Source organism: Canis lupus, chromosome 8 (genome assembly GCF_011100685.1).
Source record: "Canis lupus familiaris isolate Mischka breed German Shepherd chromosome 8, alternate assembly UU_Cfam_GSD_1.0, whole genome shotgun sequence".
In the NCBI taxonomy this organism is placed as follows: domain Eukaryota; kingdom Metazoa; phylum Chordata; class Mammalia; order Carnivora; family Canidae; genus Canis; species Canis lupus.
Genome location: NC_049229.1, coordinates 2160942 through 2177105, shown reverse-complemented (window position 1 = coordinate 2177105; position 16164 = coordinate 2160942). Strand labels below are relative to the sequence as shown.

Below are 16164 nucleotides of genomic sequence, written 5' to 3'. Positions count from 1 at the left end.
CCCTTCTCATGGCCCTGGAATCCAGCCGTTGGGGGCCAGAAGGGAGCTTTTAATGGCAAGGGAGCATTAGCAGCAGGATCTTGGTGGATGGAGATGTTGAAGCACCGTTGGAACACAGCTTCGAAGAGCATCACCATTCCAAGTGCAGGCCCAGGACACACATTTGGACAGTTATTTTAAGGGTGTGTGGTCCCTGAAGGGTAGGTGCTAAAAACAGGCAGGCCTCTCCCTCTCTCTCCCCCAGTGGCTCCAAAGGAGGATTGTGTCTGCCCTGGAATTCCCGTCCGTCCTCCTGCTATAGCTGATTATTTTGTCCCTTTAGATAATGTTAAAATGATTTTGCGTTCTTAGGAATGAGAAACTGCTGCAAAGAGGGCAGGTTGAGTCATTATCCCCGAGGCAGACAGGCTGACAGCCATGTGGAAGGTGATAGGGGTGGTTTTGCTGGATCCAGCTCTTCCTGCAGCCTGGGGGGCGGGGGGGTCGTCTAGTAACACCCCCCCCCCCAATTTAGGGCTCATCTGTAATTAGGAGAAAGAAAAATCATAGCACCTGCAAGGGGGTAGTAAAAAGACTTCTAAAGAATTTTAGGGAATATTTATATCAAAAAATGGAGCCCTGACTGGAAATCACCCCAACTTTTCATCTGGAAGCAAAATCTGAAATGGTGATGCTTTGGGTGCAGCAGAACCCTTCCTTGGGTAATCTCCAGCCTGACTATGCCTCAGTTTCCCTACCCTGAAAGTTGCAGGGTGGGTTTTTTTTTTCTTAAGATTTTATTTATTTATGGAGACAGAGAGAGAGAGGCAGAGACACAGGCAGAGGGAGAAGCAGGCATCATACAGAGAGCCTGATGTGGGACTCGATCCAGGGTCTCCAGGATCACGCCCTGGACTGCAGGCAGCGCTAACCTGCTGCGCCACCGGGGCTGCCCAGGGTGGGGGGTTTTAAAGGTGCCCTGGCCCCTGTGTTGCCATGTGCCTGCCAGCTCTGGTCGGTGTCCTTTCCTCCAGGATGTGCTGGGCAGGTATGTCACTAGCCCAGCCTCTCGCCCACCTCCTGGGTTTGTGAGCAAAAGCCACATCCAGGGACCCCATGGGCTCGTTGTAGGACTGAAGGAACACGCTGACTCACACTCCTGCCTCTGCACTGTGAGGATCCTGCGTCCTGCCCCCGCCTCCAGGTGGGGCACCGAGTAGGTCTTCATTTATGAGAGCGGGTGACTGTCCAATCAGGGGAAGGGCTCCCCTCTCCCCCCACAGAAAAGCGATGGCCATATGGCAGCTTCCAGTTTATCTGGTTCTTTCCTGGAGCTGTCTAAACAATTCAAATGTTTGTACTGGCTTTAAAATTCTGTTCGTGTGTTGCCTTTATATTGGGCCATTTCAGTTTCTGGCATTGTTAATAAGAGGGAAATCCAAGCTGTGAAACCATCAGTAGGTGAAACAGATGGGCAAGGATGGCTCAGGGTCTTGGAGCCCTGGCCCTAGGGGCTGGGACATTCATTCAGGAAAAGCCTGCAGAGCACCTGCCAGGTGTGGGGTCTGCAGTGGGCACAGGGTGTTGGAATAACTAACACAGCCCCTGGCTGTGGGAGCTCATGGTCCAAAACCCAGCACAGGGCAGTCATGAGCATCAGATGGCTATACAGCTCCAGAACCATCGCTTCTGCCCTGGGGAAGGGGCAGGGGACCAACTTCAAGTGAGGTGTATGAGCTGGTCTTGATGGTCGAGCAGGAGTTTGCCAGGGGAGGAAGGGCTTGGCAAGCAGAGAGAACAGTTTGTGCAAAGGCACAAAGTTAGGTCAGGTCCAGGTGGTTTTAGAAAATGGGATCCTTCGTGGACGGTGCTCGTGAGAGGAGGGGCTGGTGCTACCCACCCCCCAGCACCTTTATCCGGCACCTACAGGTGCCATGTGCCAAGTGTTGTGCTCAGGTTTTGGGAATGTAGACAGAGGCCACGGGCCCTGTTTCTTCAAGGGGCGTTTATCAGGCAGGATAGGCTACAAAAACAAACAACTCCAAGAGGTTTGCAACAGCAGATTTATTTATAGCTCCTTCATGGTCTGGTGGCTGAGTGCTGGTCTCCACACCCTGGCATTTCTCAGCCTTGGCGCCGTGGACAATGTAGGCTGGATAGTCCTTTGTTTCAGGGGGCGTGCACTGTAGGGCCTCCACGCTCCAGATGCCAGTAGCACTTCCCTTGTGTAACAATCAAAGATGTCTTCAGGTGTTGCTCACTGTCCCCTGGAAGCCAAAGTGCACCCCCGTTGAGAATGACCACTGGCTGAGGCCCTCTTCACGGTTTCCTTCTGGACCGGCTTTGGGCGGACCCTCTGTCCTCATATTCCCACAATGGCTGGTGTCCTGGAGGACTGGCTGCGGATTTGGGTGCCGGCAGCTGAGAACTTCTCCTTGGAAATGACCTGGGTCACTTCTGTGCACATCTTACTGGTCAAACCAAGTCTACCCTCACCAGGCCAGGCTTAACCTGGCCGGAGGTCGGGGGGGTGGGGAGTACCCAGCAGAACCGCAGGGCTTGGTGGCCGCTGTTCATGTCTACCACGGTGCTCTTACCCTAGTAGGGGTCAGTGACATGGAGCCAGGCAACCTGTCTATCTGTACTCGGTGCTGGGGTTCAGGCTGGGGGGGGTGCTTGAGGAGGTTGGGAGCCAAGGAAGGGTCTTGGGAGCTAACCTTGAGTGTGGGTTAGGTGGTGGCATTGGGGTGGCGCTCCAGGCAATGGGACGTGTGTCTGTCTGCGTCCATGGATGAGGGAGGAGGCCCAGCTGCCTATTCAGGGAACCCCAAGTTCCCAGGAGCCCTCCAAGGACCTGCCCTCTGCCGGGTGGTGAGAGACCAGAGGCAGGAGATAAGGACCTTTCCTGCAGGTCTTGTGGGTGCTAAAGGGGCTCCTCAAATCTGGCAGTTAACAAACTGTGCTACAAATGGCTTGGACGAGCACATGTCTGATTTTCCACTCACATAATTACACACTTCCCATCCTTAAGTGGTGTTCAGCTCTGGGTCCAGGTGCCGTGTCTTTCTCCTCCCCTGTTGGTGGGAAGGAGCCTGTGTTTGATTCCTTCTGCTGCGAAATTGCTCCAAGGGGGTCTCCCTCTGCAGCTGGGCTGCCCTGTGGGCCCCTTTCAGTGGCGGCTGGATGTCTGTGGCCAGCCCTCAGCTGTGTCTGGGCTGGAGGCAGGTGACCGTGGCCTTGTAGATGGCAAGAAAGCAGTTCTTGATCAACCCCAGAGCCCCCTTGTTTTTCAGGCTTAATTTGATTGCTGCTTGCTCTCTCAGTGCCTGCAGTTCTCCCAGCGGCCACCGGATTTTTTTCTCTCCCCCTCCGTCACAGGGGACCTGTGTGTCTCAGTGTCATCCTCTCTCCTTGCTGATTCCCCATTTCACCTGCTTTGCTTGTCCTCAGGTCTGACGCCTGCCTCAGCAGGTCCTGTTGGGCCAGAAGGGTCACACACCCATGTAGCAGATGTGGAAGCAGAGACCCCGGCCTGTGCCTGCAGCTGGTTTCCACAGGGCCCTGCTCTGAGGCAGGCCTGCCACTAGTGCGGATGCAGGGGTCGTTGTCCCGTGTGGGCCTTCCTGATGCCCTGTGCAGTGGCCACGCCTCAGGCCTTGAATGGCCTCCTTGTGGCGTGGGCTCGTGGACGCATCTCCCTCTGGGTGCTCTGCCACCCTGGCTTCTGGGACCTTCTGCTTTTGATCCTACTCCTCAGAATCCTTTGTTGTCTGCTGTCCTCCCACACCGGGTCATCTTCAGGAAGTGGCAGCCGCTGTCACTTAGAGCGCCTCTTGTAGTAAGCATGACCGCGGCTTCAGTGAATTTCTGCAGCTGAGAGTCCAGGGAGGATGGGATATAGGCCAGTGCGATCGAGGTCTCGAGCCTCCAGCAGGAGCATTTCTCCTGGCGTGGCTTCCTCCTAAGTCTGGCCACAGAGAGGTCACCGAGTGCTGACCACTCCTGGCCATGCCCTTTGTGCTGTGGGCAGTCCCCTGGGACCTATCCTGGCCCCATGCCCACCCTGCTTCCAGGTGAGGTGCCAGGCACATGCACCCTGGAGAGGATGCAGCCCTCCAGTTGTTTGCTTGCCCATCAGAATCACATGGGATCCAGGAGGCACAGTTCTGGAAGGCGGGGAGACAGTACAAAACAAAGTGACAGAAGCCCACATTCCCATCCTGCGTGGTGGGTTCTGGGGTCCTTCTCACTTGAGGTGGGGAGACCGAGGGCAGCCCTGGTGGCCCAGTGGTTTAGTACCGCCTTCAGCCCAGGGTGTGATCCTGGAGACCCGGGATTGAGTCCCACGTCGGGCTCCCTGCATGGAGCCTGTTTCTCCCTCTGTGTCTCTGCCTCTCTCTTTCTCTCTTTCTCATGAATAAATAAATAAAATCTATAAAAAAAAAAAAAAGAGAGAGAAAGATGGGGAGACCGAGGCACAAGACCAAGGTACAAGGTAGAATGGGGTCTGGTTCCGTGGTCTCGTCTTAGGAACATACCCGCCTTTTCCACTTTCACCTGTTTCCCGATTGCATTTTCCTAGCCCTGAGCTGTCTGCTGGGCCCCGTCCTGGGGTTCTGACCCCCTCCTGGGACAGTCCCAGTCCAGAAGATGGAAGAGTTCACCCTCTTGGTGCAGTGTGCAATCCGTCCCCTGGCGGTGCTGGCTGGGGCCTCGGCCTGCTGCACCCACACTGTGAGCATCGCGGCTGCTCTGGTTCCCCCATGTTTACTCCAGTCCCCAAGACCTGGGAGGGCTGCCCCTGCATGACCCCCTGCAGCCCCCATGTGGTCTTGCTGCTCCTTCTTCCCACCCCTGGCTGCTCCTGAGCAGCAGCTGGGGGCTCGTCAGAGCCTGAATCCCCCAGGCTCTGACCCAGGCCTCCTGAATCAGAGTCTTCAGGACCAGACCTTGAATGGGTATTTTTGGCAAGCTCTGGTGGTGATTCTTAGTCATCCATCCACTGGCCCACAGGGTAAAGGCCAGGCCACGCTGTGACATTCCGGGGCCTCTGGGGCTTCCCTCGTCTTCTCTCCACTTCTCATTACCCTTTCCCACTCCTTTCAGTGCCTTTTGGGAAGGGGCACTCCTCATGTGGTTCCTCTTTCACCTCTCCTCCGGAGAGTCTGGAGTTTCCCTTCATGGAAATGGCTGATGCCACCTCCTCCCTGAAGCCTTCTCTGATTGCTCTCCCCCTGCCCTGAAAGGATAGCTTGCCTTGTAAATGAGCATCTTAAATTCCTCAAGGCTGAGCTCTCCTTGGACTTCTGGTGAAGAGGGGTCCTTTTATAAAATAGATCTTCCCTTCACAGCTACCCAGCTTTTGGAAAAACAGGTATATATTTATCAGCCATGGGGTAGCTCTGTGTCCAGAACTTATTAATCTGGGGATCCCCAGGTGGCTCAGTGGTTTAGCACCTGCCTTCAGCCCAGGGCGTGATCCTGGAGCCTGCTTCTCCCTCTGCCTGTGTCTCTGTCTCTTTCTCTCTGTGTCTCTCATGAATAAATAAATAAAATCTTAAAAAGAACTTATTAATTGATATTTATCGAAAAAGCAACAACTTTAGAGCCTGTGCAAGTTTTCTCCAGGTCCAGGTTTTAAATAAACTTTTTAAATTATTTAACTTTTATTGTTACTTTTTCCTGTCGTTTTGACACTAATATCTATGCTTATCGTAGAAAACTAGAAAATACCAGGAAACATGAAGGACAGAAGCCACCCCTGTGTTTCCTGCGCAGCCACAGTTGACAGTGGGGTGCATTCCCTCCCGATCTGTTTGCAGATCCTTGGGTATCTAAGTGTGTTTCGAATTGGGACTCGAATGCTCCCTCTCGGGCAGTCCGCTGGCCCCAGAGTGCGCATTGTTTCAGCTCCTCTTTGAGCAGAACTTTCCTGATGAATCCTGAACTCCTCTGTTCATGTTACTGACTGACTGATTGATTCATGCCATTTTCAGGGATTTATCTTATGCTGAGCACTGGGAATGCTGGCAGCCTCTGTGTTACCTGTTACTTAAAAGATCCTTCAGAAAGCACACTCCTAGTTTGGAGCTCATGTTGGGTGCACAGGGTGCAGCAGTCAGGCATGAGGGTGCACAGCAAGCAAGAAGTCTGCTCACCCCACCCTCCAGCTGCCCTTGCCCTTGACCAGAGGCCACCCGACCACCATTTTCTTTCATTCTTTGTTGCAGCACTTTCCGGTTCGTTCTGTGTGCGTGCAGGCACATGTTCTCGTGCTGGATGTTGTTTTTAACCCAGGCCGGTGCAGGCAGCACACAGCTTTGCACCTTGCGTTTTCACGTAGGGGTTGTCTCGGTGATAAAGCCTTCAGGGCACAGGGAGGGCTTCTTCGGTCTTTTTACTTACGGCCTAGTATTTCTCTGACCATGTGTGGGTTGTTCGTGGGGTATTTGAGACAGTGTGGCAGTTCACAGCCTGAAACACCACACGTGCAAGGACGCCTGGGGGGTGGGACGGTGGCGTGGGGTTTTCAGGAGGAATAGTTAATCACTTGACGGCGAGTCCTCTGGCTTATCCTCTCCTCCCTCCCCTTTGGTGTCATGAGCCAGTTTCTGGACTTTGGGAATTTTAGGAACCTGCTGCTTGGGAAGTGAGAGCTGTTGGTACGTTGGTCCCACAGGAATTTCCGAGGAAGGAGTGATCCCTGGCACTTATGTTCTGCTTTGCTGAGTGGGTGCAGGGGTGTGCGTGGGGTTTCTCCACCATGGGGCATCTGCCTGCCCCTCCCCCCCGCCATGCCTCCCCTGCTGGGTCTGCTGGTTAACCCCTGGGCATGGGGCAGCCCAGCTGCTGAGCCGAGCCGGCACCCACACTTCCTGAGCTTGCCCAGCCTCTGAGGATGACCCGTTACTGGCCCTTCCTGCTGGGGGCAGAGAGCAACCAGTGCACCTTAGCTGCCTTGGCTGTGGGGGTGCCCGCTGTGTGGCCCAATGCCGGCTGGAAGGGGAGCCCCTGTCCTTTCTGCCAGAGTCGGGATTTATCCCGTTCTCGGAGCTCTGAGCTGCAGAGGAACTGGTCTGGCTTCTGGGAGCTCATTCCCACTTAAGCTTTTCAGCCTGCCTGTTCTCGAGATGATTTTTTTTTTAATGTTCCGGGTCTCTTGGGTTTTCCCAGTTAGAGTCCTGTTTGTATTTTAAGGCAGGGGGAGGACAAGCTGACCGGTGGTGTCAGATGCAGGCGGATTGTTGGCAGGCTTCAGGAGGTGAGCGCCACACGCTGGGATGGTCTGGGGGGTGGGGTAGGGGGGGTGCTATGAGGATTATCTCAATGGGAAAACCCAGGGCCTGGCCTTGGCCCAGCAGAGGCCCTTTCCGCTTGGTGGGGGTCTCATCCCCAGGCACCCTCTGTCTGCTTGTTGCCACCCATCCTTCCCGTGGTGCGGCCCCTATCTCATCCTCTGGGGCTTCCCGGGGGCGGGGGGGGGGGGTGCGGGGGTGGCGCTGCTCCCTGAGCTGTTCAGGATTTCTGTCCCAGAGCAGGGGCCGGGCACAGGGGGGAGTCACTCTGACCCTGACCTGGCTGGTCTCAGTCACGAGTCAAGTGGCCATGGGCCAGTTACTGTCAGCGATGCTCACGTGGAGCAGGGCAGTCTGGGAAGGCCGCGGCTCTGAGGTGTCCCTGCTAGGGGTGCCCAGTCTCTTCCCTCATGAGGTCACAGAAGCAAACGGATATTAGCTGCATTTGTTCTGGAACTGTAGAGAAGCTGAGTGATGGTGGGGATCGCTGTGGTTTTCAGATTGGGTTCCTTGGGGCCCGGGGTTGTGTCAAGGTGTTGGGGGTTGAGTGGCAGGCTGGCTCAGCATACCCCACAGTGCAAATTGGTGGGCCCTCCTTGACCTCTGTCTTCCTGTCTCATCTAGTAGCTTACTTTTGAGGTTCCACTGGGTGCCCGGCTCTTAGAAGGTGTTGGGAAACACCTGAATGGGCTAACCAACCAGTGTATAGTTGGTAGGTGTCACCCCTGCTGTGTCGTGTAAGGGGATGGTGATGGTGCATCTTCATCGCTGCCGAGAGGTTTCCCAGGTGGCTTTGTGCCCATCTCCCCCCCAGACCCTGAGCCCCTCCAGGGCCTGAGCCATGGCTGTTGGGTGTGTTGGGCCAGGCTGAACTCAGTGTTTCTATATTTACATTAAGGGAGTGTCTGTGTGCCAGGCAGGCTCCAGAAGTAGGCACATGGTACACACAGCCGTTCCATCTGCCGTAGTCTCTGCCCTAATTTCCAGCTCCTCCTGGTCACAGTCTCCTCTGAGCATCTGTGGGTGCCCAGCCTTTCTTCCCAGGAAGACACACATGGGCATGGCCATTGGTGTGCCACCTGCACTCCACACACACCCCTGTGCCTTTCCCAGTGTCCTGCTCCAAGACTGGAATGAAGGCCTGGGATGGTGGGGGCCCAGGTTCTCGGGAGTGTTCTGGCTCTGGGTAGGTGGGTGGGGCAAGGGCATCCTGGGTCAGGGGGAAGGCTTCCTGGGAGAGCTGAGCTGCATCCTAAAGGCTGGGATGGAAAGTGTGGACCAAGGCTTGGAGAAGTGGCACAGCCCCATGTGCACAGATGCTGGGGATAGGGTAGACAAAAGTGGGTGACCCTCAGAGACCCTGACCCTGTCTGTAGTGGGGTGAGGTGAGTCAGGGCATGTGTGTGGGAGAACAGTGGACGTGGGGTTGTGGGTGCGAGATGCAAGGGGCAGGGTCCAGGCTTGCAGGAATATTGGAGAGGCCTGTGATGTTTGAGTTACTGTCAGAGGATGTCCATGATGTGTCCATGGGGGCTAGAGATGGCCAAGATGGGAGAGTGGATGGGCTGAGACAGACCTGGGAGGCTAGGCCAAGGTGTTAGGCCAGATATGGGAGGAAATGGGGAGCCATGGAGGTGGTTGAGTCAAAGAGGGAAGGTCAGGCTTTGGGTGGTAAATATGGTGGAGGGGAGCATGCCAGGGTGATCCAGGCTGGAGCTGCGCCCACGAAGGGCTGGTCCTGTGGTTGGAGAGGGAAACGGCTGGTCTCTCTTCAGAAGGTGGCCTTGAGGACTGGCTAGGAGTTCACACACCTTCCCTTTGCTAACAGGGCTGTTCTGGGGAGCATGCCTGACAACAGTCGCAGGCTCTCCCCACCTCCTGCCTTCAGGAGGCTGTAGTGAGTGTTCTGTAGCGAGGATGCTTCCTGGCTGCCTGATTAACCTTTATTTTCTTTTTCTCTCCACAGGAAGCGAGGGATAGAAGTGGTGCAGGTGAGTACGAACAACACCCTCACCAGTTTTCAAATGGGTGGGCCTTTTAGGGCTCCCCTTTCCTCTTCTCCCTCGAGTCTGGGCGCTTGAGCACCTTCACCTCCTTCTCATGTTTAACTTCTCCTCGTGTGGAGTCTCCGTGGTTTCTGCTCTGGCAGGACTTGTGGTTGGTGGTCTCTGGGGTTTATGGAGCTAGGGTGGCTTCATCCGTGGAAGGAGCTGGGGGTGGGGGGGGCAGGTACAGGAGCATAGCCATCCAGCCAGGCATCTGTGGTCCGTTGCCTCCATGGTTTATTTGCCCCTACCCTCTGTCTCTGCTGAGGGAGCACAAGCCTTGGCTGCTCCACTCTCTGGGGTTGAGCTCTCTCCTATCAGACCATTCTTGTGAGTGGCATCATCTCTCCTTCCCTTCTCCCCCTCACCCCTAGGTCACGTGCATCCTCTCCCTGTTGTCAGTTGACCACACCTGATTTTCCCTATGGGCCCCTGGCTCCTGGAGGGTAGGCTGAGTCAGTGCACATGGGGGCGGGGGGTCCTGACCCCTGTGCTTCCTCACCCTGGGGCAGACTTGGGTCAGGTGCTCATTGGCTGGAGAAGGAAGGATGGATAGAGAGAGAAGCCCTCCTGGGGCCTGGGGTGGGCTCTGTGGCCCTGAAAGAGATGTGCACATCCTGACAGCAACCCTGGGGGTGGTTGGTGGGGTGGGACTGGGTGTCTGTTTGGAAGCCTTGGTGGAGGGTTGCTGAATTAATGCTTCTTCTGGTCTTTCTCTGGTAGCAGATTGAACTTGTGACCTGGAGGCTGAGGTTTGTTTGAGGGGAGGAGGTAGTTTCTGAAAGCCCCTCCTCGGCTGTGGATTTTTCATCCAGGCTCATTTTGATTCTACAAAGTTGCGTGATCTGCACAGAGTCTTTCTGTGGACCTTAGTTTGTTAGACGTTAAAAGGGAGAAGTCAGAATTCAGGAATGGCTAAGAAGTGTGCTATCGGGGCCATTTTGGTTGATTGGTAGTGACTGCCTGGAGGATTCTGAATCTGTGGGTAGCTGAGGGCAGGAGTTGAGTCATGGTGCGTCTCAGGTCCAGCAGTGGGCAGGTGAGTGGCAGTTGTACCCTTGTCATGCTGGGGCTTAGTGTCTCGGATCAATCCTGTTCCACGATGCTTTGGCTTATTTTGGTCTCTTAGTCCTTACCTGTGGTTACCTTGGAAGTACCCGGATCCTTTGTGGTTGCTGCTGTACAACCCGCCCTCCCACCCCAGACCTGGCCTCGCAGTTGGAGCATGAGTTGGAGGTTACTGTAAGAGTGGCCAAGTGCTTTAAGCTACAGCGCTTGTCAGGGCTTACGAAGAAATTTCTGTGGGGAACACAGTTTGTAGAGGAAGTGAATTCGTGTGCTCACCAGCAAACATGTTAACTTAAAAAGGGAAGACATGTGCCCTTCCCCCGGTACCTGATTCCCGTCCTGGAAGACCCCAGACTAACACAGTATGATGCCCCTACCCCTGCCCCAGGAGGGAGGGGCAGGGAGAGGAGAGGGCCACGGACCTTCAGGATGTACAGCCAGCCTGGGGTGTAGGCTAGCTTGGGGGAGGCAGTGTGTTTGCTTTACGTGGCTTCCTGGGAAGATTAGACTTAAACCTTTGATCCCCTTAGTCTGAGGTGGAATGGGAGACTTGGAGCCATTGTTCTAGAATGTGAGGGGCAGAGGAAGAGTTGCAGAAATTTCCTTAATGTGTCTGCTGTTCACTTTGGTGATGACTTTGGGGAGGAAGTGGTGGTTGGAGACCAGAGAAAAACCAAACTGAACGCTTTCCACACCAGTATCTAAAAATAAAACTCACCGTGACGCCTCTCTGTGCACCTCCTCCTGGCACCCTGGAGTGTTTGGAGAACTTGAAATATCAAGATGCAGAGAGAGTCTTTGCAAAAATTGGAAGCCAAGACACTTGGCTGTTTTTTCAGAATCAGCCAGGCTTTTGTGGGCCAGATCTCTGGGCGGGTGGGCCGCTGGATGCAGGGGTGGCTGCTTGCCAGACACGAGGTGCAGTGACTGGAGGGAGGAGAGTAAGCATGCTGGCGGCCCACACCTGGCATTTCTTGTGTCCACGGCCCCAGTGGCATTGTCCCTCTTTGTGCAGCCACCCCAGTGATGGGAGTAGTGTTTTCATGCCTATTTTAGAGATGAGGAATGGAGGTTTAGGATGTTCCTTGGGGAACTCGGCTGGTAAGTGGTAGACTCGGGGTTTGATGGGTTGGTTAGTCTCAAGAGTCCATGGTTTTTCTGCTAACTGGGGCTCCTCTGCATGTTAGTGGACTGCTCCATTTACTAAATGTTTCCAGGGCTGTGATCACCTGGGCTTCAGCTACATTTTTTTTTAATTTATGTATTTATCTTAGAGAGAGAGAGCGAGCGCGCGCGCTCATACTCATGAGAATGAGTGAGAGGAGGGGTCTTCAAGCAGAGTCCATGGTGGGGCTCAATCTCGGACCGGGAGATCCTGACCTGAATTGAAACCAGGAGTGGGACATTCAGCCAACCCAGTAAGCCACCCAGGTGACCCTGGTTCTGGCTATGATTTAAAACAAAAGAAACCAGGGCCCAGGGTCAGGAACCAAGACTGTGAAGTGCTGGTGAGATCCTGCAATGTCCTCCATCAGGGGGGTTATTTTTCTTCCTGCTATTTAATGGCAGTAGTGACAACATGAGTGTTAACATTTATTAGGGACTGTGGTGTACTGGGCACTGATGCCGTTTACCTGAAAGAAAGCATCTGTGGGTAACCTCTCCAAGGTAGGGTGGGAACACATTTAAGAAAGCAAATCTTACAGGTCCTCGGCTCCTTCATGTGCTCATTGCCACAGCACATCTGCTTGGGAGGGAGCTTATAAACCCTCCTTCCTGGCATCCTTTTCATGTTCGTCCCCATCCCATCTCTACGGAGTCAGTGCATATAGCAGTAAGGGTCAGGATCACCTGAGCTCACCTTTCTGGCTGCGTGACCTTGGGGCCAGTTCCTAACCACCCAGAGCCTCAGTCTCCCCATCTGTGAAATGGGGATAATAGTCATCCCTGTTCCTAGGGATCACATGAGACCTAATTGAGTTAATTGGGTAAAGCAGTTGGCACCATGCCTAGTACATGGGAAACTCATTATTTACATTGTCCAAGACAAATGTGACCCTGGGGCATAAAACCTGCCTAGGCCTTGCCGCTGGTCATCGTGATCCTGCGGCAGGTAAGGTTTCTCCAGTTCTTCTCTTGCTACAAAATTGCAAGAAGATCTGATTGGGTTTTCAGCTGATAGGACACTAAAAATGACTGTTTTTGTAAAAGAGTTACAACTGCTGTAATTTTTGGCCTATTTTAAAGGAATTCAGAGAATTTGCTATGTAAATCCCTTTCCATCTTTTTGTTTGAAGAAATGGTTTCAGCACTTGCATCTATAAAAATTGAAAAATACAATTGACAATAAGCTCTGCCTTCATCTGTTGGATATATGAAATGCTTTTGAAAAATTCCCATTTGTCTCTTCTGAGATGTATTTCTAATAAGGTTTAATGTCTTATGTTTATTCCTTGTACAATTTGTAATGGTTCTGTCACAGGGATCAGTTATGTACTAACAGTAATTGTAATAATAATTCAGTCCAGAAGAAAATTTCTGACAGAGCTTGACGGTCACATGAAATAAAAATAATTAAAACATTTATATATTTACTTATTTATAGCATCATAGAGTGATCAGTAAAAGGCCTTTCAACATGAAATACACTGAGGGATGTGGGTTGGAAACTGGAGTTTGAGGAGGCAAAAGGAACTTTTCTAAATTCCCAGGTGTTTAGGAAGAACCGGATTCTGTAACTTTTGGATGGATGTTGGTGGATCTCAAATTGAGATGGTATTTAGATTCCATTGGGTCCATTTAAAAGTGGAACAGTAACAGTTTTATTTTGAAATGTTAATATTTACAATATGTTGGAAATTACATCCTCTACAAGTATTTAAATTAAGATGAGAAATTTTAGATGTTAACTTGCAAATGTACAAATAGATACACAGTTTTAAACATTTATTCTGGGGGCTTTCGTTTGAAGGCCACTGTTTTAGAACATTACCCCATTGACTTCTCAGAACTGGGCTCTGAGGCAGGTACGGTCTCGGAGGGGGCAGTGGCCTGGCTCCCAGGCCATCCAGAGCATCCCACCCCAGGGCTGGGCCACTCAGACCCTGGGGCCTGTGTGTCTACAGAGAACCAGAAAGGTCGTGGCAGTAGGCCTGTCCATAGGCTGACTAGCCTTCCCTAACCTGGGTCTGTTGGGCCTGGTCATGCTCTAATGGAAAACCTGCTGTTCTCTCTCTGCTCATGTCGTGTGAGGAGATGAGGCCCCTTGTGGCCAGCAGATGTAGGTTGGGAAGACTGGGCTGTCCCCGCAGCAGCACTCAGCAGATCTTTCCTAGGGGCCTGCTGTGACCAGGCCACAGGTGTGGGGGGCTCACATGGGCTACGGCCGGGTGCCTTCCACTGTCTGAAGGCTGCAGCCAGAGGCCAAAGTTGGCTGGGATCACTGACCCAGGCATGGAAGAGATGATTATGTCAGGAAGGCTTCCCAGAGGAGGGAGGGGTAAGCCTGGCTTGTGGCTACAAGCCTTGTCCATCTGACAGAGCCTAGCCAAAGGCAGGTTCAAGCTCACAGTCCCAACCAGGGCTTCACCTGCTCCCCAGGTCATTGTGCTCCTGCTCCTGCAACACAAATGTGCTAGAAATGACCAAGTGCCAACCACAGCATAGCCATCTCTGTCCCTCCACCCAGTGAGTCTTTATTGGGAGAAAACATTTTTTGGCCACTTGAGTCCTCTGTGGCCTAGGCGGTGTGGGGTGTGGGGCTGGAGCTGGGGTTCTGCTGAGGGCCGAGCAGGAAGCTCGCATCAGCCCTGCAGGATGGTGTCACCTGGGGAGCATTTTCCCCTGTGACCTGATCTGTGAGGAGGGCTTGGAAGAGAAGCCTGGGAGGTTCTCCATCCCTGGACCCCACCACCGCTTTCTAGGGCAGCCCTGAATACGATGGGAGAAGACCAGGAAAGAACAACACATCTGTTTGCCTGTCCCCTCCATCCAGCCCCAGCATCCTGCCCCTGCCTCACTCATTCTGGGGCTTTCACCAGGTGTTTGCAGAGCGCAGAGGGAGAAAAAGAGGTCCAGTTGTAGTCGAGGGGGCTGGAGTTGTATTTTAAAATGCAGAGGACCAAGCCAGAAGTATTGGAAATACAGCCACCCAGCAGAGATCCACTGTCTTGCTTCCAAGTTTCTTGAGAATTCAGACATGACAGAAGCCTGTCTCTGGAGCAGCCACCGTTTCTTCCAGGCAAGCCGTTTGGGCAAGGAGGTCGCATGGCTGACCACCAAGCAGAAGGTGAAACCCTGAGATACATATGGATAGAGCCAGAGGATGCGTGCTGGGCTTCTGGGGAGGAGCTGCAGTGGGGACTGTCCTCAAGCTCGTGGGGAAGCCCTGAGGTGCCTGGGGGCCTACGAGGACACAGGAGGGGACATTTGTGTGTGGGGTGGGGTAGGTAGAGGGTGAGGAAGGCCTTGTAGGGAAGCTGATGCTCCTTGATACAGGACATACTAGGCCCAGGTTTGGATGGGGCGTGAGGGATTTGAATGTCATTGTAGACAGGCAGCATGTGTGAGCAAGGACTGAGAAGCTGGGCAAGGTGGTCTGTTGACTGCGTGGTTAGGAAGCACTGGGGCCTTGGCTCTGATGGAGTTGGCAAGTGGCCAGGCCAGAGAGGGCAGCAGCCTGTGAGCTGTTGATGGGGCATTGGTTTGGTGGCCATCAAAAGCTTCTCTGTGGAAGAGGCGTGGGCCCCACTGAGAGGCCAGCAGAAGATCCCACTGGAGGGCACATGGGGAACAGATACATAAGGCTAGACCAGAGGGTAGAGAGCTGGGTCTTCTGGAAGGAGCCTGGGGCCGTGGCCTGGGGTGGTGATTGGCAGGGGTGGTGGTGCGGATGGGGTCTGGCTGGAATGAATGCCGTAGTGGAAGGCAGGGTGAGACACATGGTAGGGCGCAGGTGGATGTGGCAGGTGAGGGAGAGGGAGGGATCACTTCCCACACTTCTCACTTATTTTGGCCATGCAGCAGGGTCCAGGGGTGCAGGAAGAGGAGCAGGGGGGAGGAAGAGCTGGCTGCTTCACGCAGGTGCGTTGAATCCAAGCAACATGAGTTCAGTAGTGGGCTTCCTCACCAAAAGCCAGAGAGCCTGGTGGCTGAGTCGTGTGCTGCTTTCCAAGGCTTACGTGTGATGAATCCTAGGTTGGGTTTTAAAACAATGTATTTGTTATTTGAACCACTAAAGTATTAGTGGTTCAAAATTGTTTTAAAAGGTACATGGTTAAATCTTTCCAATGACAAATCCCCAGCTGGGTTCCCTCTGCCATCAAGCCTGTCTCAGTGCCCTCCCTAGATTTTATTTCCAGGTGATTGGGGCCCAGGAGGGTGGACTCCGGTGAACCTTGTGCCTTTCATCTGCTTCCTCTGCTGGTGCTTCAGAGCCCAGTGTAAGGGGCTGCAGGAATGTAGGTTGCCTGACACCCCTGCAGCTGGAAGAGCCCATGGCAATTTGCCAGCCGCCTCCTCATGGGCAATGGCTTCTGAAGGCTACTAGGGTGTGGTCTGACCCTGACCTTTGCCAGCAGATCCTGGCACCTCCAGGGAGGGTGGCCGTGGGACTGGGAAATTGTGTGGAACATTTCCCCGGTCATTTGGGTCCATTCTACAGATTGTTCCTGACTCTGCCTGACCTTCCCGTGGAGCCCAGAGACCTAGGTTTGCGTTCCCATTAGTCTGTTTTCTTATGATGTGATGCCACTTTCACCATCTTTAAAATGAAAGGA

The 16164-nt window shown here is 53.6% G+C and overlaps 1 protein-coding gene across 7 annotated transcripts in view; it reads left to right on the top strand.

Moving 5' to 3' along the window:
- Positions 1–16164, top strand: part of ITPK1 (inositol-tetrakisphosphate 1-kinase) — a 179739-nt gene that overhangs the window by 28009 nt on the left and 135566 nt on the right. For all 7 annotated transcript variants that reach the window (XR_005363022.1, XR_005363021.1, XR_005363020.1 and 4 more), the window contains exon 2: positions 9241–9265. Coding sequence is in view for 3 of the 7 variants with exons in the window: in XM_038544133.1 (XP_038400061.1) it covers positions 9241–9265 (25 nt within the window). In the remaining 4 variants the exon portion in view is untranslated. The remainder of the gene's footprint in view (positions 1–9240; positions 9266–16164) is intronic.